Source organism: Camelina sativa, chromosome 4 (assembly GCF_000633955.1).
Source record: "Camelina sativa cultivar DH55 chromosome 4, Cs, whole genome shotgun sequence".
In the NCBI taxonomy this organism is placed as follows: Eukaryota; Viridiplantae; Streptophyta; class Magnoliopsida; order Brassicales; family Brassicaceae; genus Camelina; species Camelina sativa.
Window position 1 is genome coordinate 25,052,781 of NC_025688.1, and position 9,282 is coordinate 25,062,062.

A 9,282-nucleotide genomic window follows, 5' to 3' on the forward strand; every position below is an offset into this window, starting at 1 on the left:
GTCTTAGCCGGTGGTAAGGACTTGGACGACGATACGGTTTCTATCAACCCTAACCCTGACCCGGTTGCACCTGAAGTCTCCGGTCACCGGAGTTCTATCCAAAATCACGACAACATCGACGCTGGTGTTCTCTCTCTCTATCACCGAAGCCGCATAGTCTCCATTTGTTCCCACAAGCTCCGGCCACGAGTTCTTCCCTGCATGCGGTCCACGTTAGATCGGTCAATCATTTACGTTTGGCATGTTAGAGATCATAATTAGCTGATGTTTGGGTAAATAAAAACAAAAACACATCACCATGGCTTGATCGACCATGCATGACATAATAACCTCAATGAAATAAACTTTAAATTCTTATTTTCCTCTATATGATATGGATGAAACTTCAAATAGACTGTGAAATATGTAAAAGTATATATAAAACGAATTTTAAATGATTTGAAGCCAGCCATATCTAACGGAACATTAACTATAAAGTATTTAGTCCACACTAATTAATACAGAATCATATCATAGCTCGTATATTATAATCTTCGGAAACTTTTGTCTAAATAAAATGCACAATCTGCAAACTGACGATATATATTGAGCGCAGTTAAGTAATTTGAATTCAAAAGCCAAAACTTTGACAAAACCATCCTTTAATAGGCCCTTTTCACATTAATAATTTATTTGATAAAAGCTTAATTATTATTTTTTGTTAAGCTTTTGAAAAGTGTAGTTGTATAATCGATATTTAAACCTTATCGAGAACAAGATAACTACGGTTCTTTTTAAGGTAAAGACAATGTCGTTAGGAACGCTGAATGGTTTCTGTTTACAACGTTATATGTGATATTGCATTTGATCTTATTCATCTGATTTTCATTTTTAAAACGTTTTAACATTAAAGAAAAAAAAAACAATAATACCCAAAATATGACATTTGATGTTGCAACTCTTTAACGTCAAATTTTGTGAAATTGTCACTTAGCCAGATGAAATGACGAAAGTGTCCTATAGAACTTATACAGTACATGCCAATTTATGTCGAAGTACAACAATAATTTAAAACTTTAGTCATAGTTTAATAGTCAATCTAATATGGTTGATATATGGTAGTGTACATACATATCGAGCTTTCCTATGCATGCTTTAGGGTGTCATAAAACATTAACATAATCATTATATCCTTTTCTGCTATAGAAGATGATAATTTTAAAATTATGTCAGCAGGAAAGCTGAACAAAAATTAAAACCATAACTATCCTATATACATACTACGTTCTTTTGTAAATGATCTTTTAGACTAATGCACACAAATTAAAATGTCATTTAATTTTTGTTTATTTCCAAACAACAACATCATCCAATATTACCACCTAACCAAGCTTTGTAGTAGCTTATATAGCAAAGAAAAAAAAAAAAAAATTGTTAGCAAAATAGTGTCGTGATAAACTGAACCATATATAATATTAGAATTACACATAAAACCGGAACCGCTAATCAAATGTGTAAACGTATAGAGAAATTTTGTTGGTGTCATCGCAACTTAATTTAATTTCAGTTGATAATTAACCCTCATTGATAATGTATTATACTAACTATAGGCCATTTTCGAAAGTATTTCACTGGTCGGCCATTTAAGGTAGTGACGAAAATTGTCCACATAGAGTTAGACGATAAAATGCAAACTCAACAGTTTCCTCAACATCCAAGAGCATGGAAGTCAAACAAAAAACAGAGAGCTTCTTGATTCATAACCTTTAATAGTTGAAGTAAGCGAGGTTGATCTAATTATATATTGTTGTTGAGAACACCATGTCTATTGAGTATGTAATCTAATAACGTTGTTGCTAGTATAGATATATATATATATATATATATATATATATATATGGTCGGATCTGTTTTATATTCTCCCAATCACACGGCTAATTTTAGCTTATAGAGACTGTGTTTACTTTTTATTTATTTACTCAAAGTTGTGTGTTTACGTGGGATATGATATTAATGAAAACAGAATAGAAGAGACTAGAATCGAGCTCTTTGGTCTCGATTTCGTCTCTCATTCCAGTAATTATTTTTTCGATTTTGACCAAAATGGAACGTATAGTTTGCATATCCAAGTTTCCCATCTAAGGGCCCATTACGTTCTTGTAAAATTTGTTCCGGTTACATTTCCGTTTGTCTATTTTGTAAATTTCATACATGTCGATGAATATAATAACGGGATATTCGAAACTCACAAAAAAAAAAATAACTTTTGAATAAAACAGTTAAAATAGTAATACTGTGGGCAAATGCTATACAGCTTCGTTAATCTTTTCCCGAGAGTGTGTTTTTAGTTTACATATAGAACTTTAGGTTTAGGGGGTAGTTTTGTCCATTCATTTATCATGTCAGAAATTGTGGAGTAGCCACCAAGTCTTATTTCTATGGACCTACTATTTTCTTTATTGGACATGGATCAAAATATAAAAGGCCCATAGAATTCATTCTGATTCAAATTTTAAAGAAACAAAAAAAAAAAAAAAAAAAAAAANCCAACCAATGGTTTGGAGATTTTAGCAATAACCAAGAACCTAAAATTTAACTCAAAAAACAAAGTCCTCAATTAAATAAAAAGAACCATGGTTGTTAATAGTAGAACAAAAGAAACATGGAACTAAAATAATTGAACAAACTAAATAAGCAGCTAGCTACTCCTTACTCTTCTCCATTTTCTTGACTTTGGGAAAAATTATGACTCTCCGAGGCTGACTGAAATATGTGACGGCACATAAGCTAAAAATATCCCAAAATATTCTAATACCAAAACGCACCAAAGAAAAAGTAGTTTTGGTTCGATCCCAACGTACAAAATCTGCTATTTCAAACAGGATGAACAAACATACAATGACGTGTTCCCTTTTCACTCGAGAGAGTTTTGATTCATCAATTTTTGTCTAAGACGACTTAGAAAACACTTCACTTTAGGGAAACATGAAGTAATCCATCGGTCAAGATATTCAACAAAAATAATCGTCCATAACCAGCCGACCAGTAGATGTAGCAAATTTTGAGGTGACCTAAGAGTTTCCATTGATACAACACGTAAACACATGGCTAAAACCTGCTATAGGGAAGAATTATTATTATTATATAACCAAATAAAAAGCAAAATATAATTGAGAGAAGGTGAAGAGCAAAGTTATTAATTAACCTTCTCTGTAAGCGTCATTGCTAAGCAACTTTCTAACTTTTCTTAGGTCTTCTTAGGTCTTGGCATGGGTAATGGTTTCACTTCCTCAATTCCTCTTTATATAATTATTAATTATGGTGAACACAACATAATGAATTTTTCTATATATAAAAAAAGGAAAGGAGCCTTCATTGTTTAAAGAAAAATACCAAAAATATGTTGTCGGTCGTGAATATATATTTGAAGATTTGGAAAAGGTATATTTCGTCTTTCTTTTCTTATTTTTTCTGTTTCTGTATATTACTTCTAACTCAAAGCATGCATGATGCATTGATCTAACATGGGGTTTCATGGATTTAGATTAGGGTTTTAATAACTAGACTGTACGTATCCTATGCAAACCAACTCTTTTGTGCGGTTAAAAAGAAGGAGCAGCAACAAATTATGTTGGAATGTTATGAATTTACGAAAGCAGAGAGACTACAATATAATCGAGCTCTTTTTTTTTTCAATTCAGTGGGACATAATTGAACATATATATTACTGAAACCATCTTTTTTATGTTTTTGGTTGCAAACTCTTAGAACATGACAGCGAGACCAAGAGCAGTTGATAAATCAGACAAAAAGGCAGGCAAATCCTCGGCTGATGCTGCCGTCACAAGCTTCCCATCAGTTACACATCCCTCTGATTCAACAGCCTCGCCTCCAGCCACCTTCACCACCACCTTCATCCCCTTCCCACTCGCGCATCGCTTCCCCTACAAATTCATAAAGAGAAACTTCTAGTGACCAAGAAAAAGCTTACTAGCTAGATTCGACAAGTAGGACTTTATATAAACATTGGGATTGCCATTGTATCCTCAATCTACCTTTATACATAGAAAGCCAACATCACATTTTCTATAGCCGATGCATTTAGAAATCACGGTTCACTACCAGATTAATTACTATCCCATTCAGTACAAGTTTTGTTGTTCTTTCGTGATCCAGAGGTATGCAATACTATTCCCTATAACTACATTCTCTGTTTTGACAGAGCTCATCATATGAAAGTTTAAAGATAAAACCTACTCCCAAAAGAAAAGACAAGTTACCTTAAGAAGACCAGTGGCTGCAAGAAGCAATTTACCCTGTCCAATAGCTGCAAAAACCTTATCTTTCTCCGCAAACTTCTTAACCAAAGCAACAGCCTTTTCATTCATAACCAACAGCTCAGGTGATCTCCCTCCTGGTACCACTACACAGTCATAATCATCGACACACACATCATCCCACGATGCAGTCACAAAGAAGTTATGCCCACGCTTCTCTGCAGGAATCTGTCGTCCCTCCTCAAGATCATAAACCGCCGTTGCACACACCTCTCCTTTCTTCTTGTTTGGTGTCACTGCATCCACTTTACAACCTAATGCTTGAAGTGCTCTAAACGGTACATTGACCCCATAGTCTTCTACATAGTCCTTAAAAACCCCAACAACAAAACAAAACAGAGTAATGCTCAATGAGTCTTGATGATCCAAAACTAAAGATTAAACATTTTACTAAGGAATTGAGAAGCTCACCCCAATGAGGAAAAGCACAGAAGCTTGATCCTTCTTCAAGCTCGAGACTTTGGCACCAAGAGATTCAAGCAAAACCTCAATCCCGTGACCAAGCGTAGGCCAACCAACCATACTCACAAAGCTCCCGTCTTTAACGCAGTCGGTGATCTCGAACATGCTCTGTATCCCAGGCTGCTGCCACCACTCGCCACCGGAGAGCTCGATCAGGGGCTTCATGCTTTCAAACGCCGTGCATTTCACGCCGCCGGCGAGGACTCCGGCAGCCAGCAGCATAACCTGGCTGTGGCAGCTTGTGAAGATGAGCTTCTTGGACTCGGCGAATCGCGCAACGAGTTCGACGCACTTCTCATCGGCGCTGAGAATCTCCGTGAATCGTCCTCCTGGGATGATGATGACGTCGTAATTCTCGGGTATGACGTCATCGAAATTAGCGTTTAAAGTTAACTGGTCAACGACTAGCTCCGTGTATAGCTTTTATTTAATACAAAGATAAACATTATTTAACGAAGAAGATATGTAATTCGAAAATTTTAAATAGGCCAAGTTCTCCATATGAGATTCACACAAATAATTATAAATACGTATTTTCTTTTGGGTTTATAATTATTTGAAAATTTTATTATTTAACAAGATTAAAAAAAATATTATTATTATTACTATTATTTAAAAATAATAATGATACGCCCAGCTTCAAAATATTAATTATTATTTAACGAAGAAACGTAATTCAGAAAAGAGTACGTTATTGAATAATTATTAACCAAAAAACTACGTAATTCGAAAAAATTAATGAAGATTAGTGTAAATTGGAACCTCGAGACCCGAGAAATCGTGGGCAGACATAACGCAGCGATCACCAGCGGTGCGGTTTGGCGAAACGCAGTGAACGTTAACGCCAAATGATTGGAGGATGTAGAGAGGAACCATCGTCTCGTAGGCTTCCATGTAGTCTCCACATAACAGCAAAGCTGATTTCTGAACCGTCGTCGATCCCATTTTGCTTTAAATGTTTTTGAATAAGACAATGTAAGTAGAACTAATCTGTTTTTATACTTATGATTTGACATGTGGGACTTTTGCATCACCCACCAACTCACTCCTTGTACCTACATTTTTAGACAGTTTCAAAGTCTAAGCGGCGAAAAGTCCATATTACTTAATATCCCAATTTTATATTGGTGTTATAATTGAACGTCAATCATGACTTTCAATGGTATATTATATTTTCTGTATACTTTGGACATTGACTTTGCATACCATGCATGTTGAAATCTTTACATCTATCCACTTGGTGGGTTTACGAAATCCTACTGTGGAGAACTTTAGCTATATGAATCTCACATTCTTGGAGTCTGGATTCTAGAGCATGCGGGCTTCAAGGAGGTGTATGGGTTACAAGGAATTTGTCTGCATGAAGCATGTGTACATGGAATTTAGTCGTGGAAAGGTTTAAGTTACGGCAAGCTTGGGCCACGAAAACAAATCTAGACTATGGGGAGTTTGGTATGCTACGAGCTTAGCATATCAATTAAGGTAATATACAATGATATTATCTAAAACTTTTATGTTAAGAATTTTTAAATAAAATATTCATATTTAAGGAAAACTAGTTCATTTTAGGAATGGACAAAAAAGCTTTGTCAACATAAACGTATTAATTAAAATGAACACAATATGACCCCCATTGGCCATTTTGAAACGTTAATTTCAAGATTTCACATTTCTAGGAATATTCTAAATATATTATATCTCTATTTCATTACCAGTTATTAACAGACATTTAACTTTCCATATTTTTCAGTTTGACCCATTTGTTTTGTAGAAAGCAAATAGTTCAACAAATTTTACATAAAGTAAAAAATATTATAAATAAAACCACATTGCATAACCTTAATACAAAAAAACATACTCCTTATGTTCTTTTTTACTTGATTTTCTAAGCTAAACTTTTTGTTCTAAATTACTTGATTTTCTCACATAACAATGTAAAATTATTTATGTTTTTATTGGTTTTTGCAATTTATATTATGCAGCTTGTTTTTTTTATTGATTGAATTGTGTTGAATTAGATATGAAATGGTGTTTTTATTTTAAAATAAGCAAAAATTAAATGGTTCTTTAGAAAAGTATGGAGGGAGTATATATCATGATTCAATTGAAGACAAATTTCTTCCACGAATGATATCTAATGTCAGTATTAATATGTCTTTTAAGTTTTTCTATTTAACATAAGGGGGTACTATTGGTTCGTTATCTAAATTATGTTTTAATGACTTTAAATGTTATATAGAATTTGTTATTATTCAATTAAAATTTTGTTAAACTCTATTACAATTTGATGTTATTAGTTTGTGATTTGTGATAAGTCATTTTAAAATCTTAACAAAACTGAAATTATTGGATTCATAAATTTATAAAGTCAATACAAGTTTTGTGTTATTAAACTTAAACAAAATAGTCTATGATTGTTAACGAATTCAATAATTATTGAAACAATTCATCCCGTTATTATTATTATATATAAATCTCTAGTGGTCTCATACCTACTAACAACCTAGCAACATTCAACAACAGTAAATAACATAAACAACGCCAATAAATCCAATAACAAATACCTCAATCCAAATTCTAACAAACCATAAACCCACAAAACAAGAACCAATCATTAGCCTCCTATAATGGTCTAATGACTCAACCGTAGCAATCTAGCAACAGCTATACCACAAACAACCAAGCCACTATCATATTCCCAACAATCAAGAAAAAAGTAGTCACAACGTTCAAAAAGTCCAAGTAAGTCACAATGAAAAAGATGGCACCAGCTAAGAACATGAAGAAGATAAAACTTTCGGGAATCGCCACAAACCTATCATCTGGTCTGTCATCTGGTCGGTTTTCTCTTCTCATCATCTTCTCCTTCTTCTGGAATTGCAGGGATACGATCGTCAACACACCTATGAAGATAGCCACCATCACACATACGACCATTTTTTTTTTTTTTTAAGATTTGATCGCAGACGAGTGAGTTTTAGTTTTATAGACATATACAAATTTTAGTGTTATAGACATATACAAGTTTTAGTATTTACGTTATAAATTTATAAAACAATTTTCAAGTTTTACTTATTAAATAGTTATATCAAATGAAATAGTGTATTAATGAAAACAAAAAATAAAATTCAATTGTTTCACATATATTAATCGGACGGAGTAATGATTAGAAGAAATACTATTTTCCACAATACTAATTAATGAGATGAATAGTAATGAGTGCACTCTTATTCTTTCATGTCATATTTGTTAATTTTCATTAATATTTTAAGAGAAATGAAATCTAATTTACTATGTGTAAAAAGACGTCATTTCAAAGTGTTATTTTTGTTGTTTAATATTAAATGCATCGTTTAGTGTTTTGATAGAAAACAAATGTTGTTTGTGTTATATTGAAAGTTTATCTTTTTTATTAACGCTGCAAAACACATGATTTAATGATTTGAAGAAATGAATCGTTTCAAAGTGTTATCTTTGTTGTTTATTGATAAATGCATCGTTTAGTATTTTGATAGAAAACAAATGTTGTTTGTGTTGGATAATGAAAGTTTATCTTTTTCATTAACACTACAAAACACATGATTTAATGATTTGAAGAAATGAATCTGTTATGAAGAGAAAACTTTGTTGTTTACTATTAAACACATCATTTAGAGTTTTGAGATAAAATGAAAATTGTTTTGGTTTATTTTTTACGATTAAACACAACATAAACCCCTTGAGATTTAAGTCTTAAGCTTTAAGGTGTAATTAATTTTTTTTTTCTAATCTATTGTGTAGAGAAAAAAACAAAAGAAATTCTCTGTTGGTTGATTTGATATGTAGTTTTTAGTACCGATTTTGAAAAACAAAAGTTAAATTAAACCAATTCCCACCCTAATGGGCCTACCTAAAAGCTAGTTGCTTTTATATGGATCATGTTTGCAGATTATTTCATCAGGCTTCTACTATGTTGTTATATCAGAACTCTAATCAAACAAAGTGTTGGAATTTGTTTCGTTCTTGAACCGAATCGTTAGTTCTAGGTTTTTTATATGCAGCCGTTTGATTTCAATTTGTGCAAATACATCATTGAATACGTAACCGAGTTATAATAGTGTTATCCAAGAATCCATGTGTTTATTTACCATCTTAGGCATATATGAAGTAAAGTTAATGAAAAAGATAAACTTTCATTACCATCTTAGGCATATATGAAGTAAATGCCACAGGCGGAACTCCTTCATTTTCATTTGACAACATTACCTCTCCTAGCTTCAAGCATTGTTGATGATTCTTACTTTTGGAGGATAGAGGATGCTGATTTGGAAGCGTTTAGTACCAAGAAGATTTGGGAAGCAATTCGGCATAGACAACAACCTCTATCCTGGACTTCGCAAGTCTGGTACAAGGGTGCTATCCCAAGACACACTTTCATGATGTGGATAGTTTTTCTTAACAGGATTCCTACCAGAATCCGACTGGCTAGCTGGGGTATGCAAATTGATACAACCTGCTGCATTTG

The 9,282-nt window shown here is 33.0% G+C and overlaps 1 protein-coding gene across 1 annotated transcript; it reads right to left on the reverse strand.

The window, feature by feature from the left end:
* LOC104782338 (DJ-1 protein homolog E) lies at positions 3,582-5,753 on the reverse strand. Its single transcript, XM_010507239.2, has 4 exons — positions 5,541-5,753; positions 4,728-5,198; positions 4,260-4,625; positions 3,582-3,923 (listed from the first exon to the last, which is right to left on the reverse strand). The coding sequence occupies exons 1-4, from the start codon at positions 5,721-5,723 to the stop codon at positions 3,744-3,746; spliced, it is 1,200 nt and encodes a 399-aa protein (XP_010505541.1). The 5' UTR covers positions 5,724-5,753; the 3' UTR covers positions 3,582-3,743.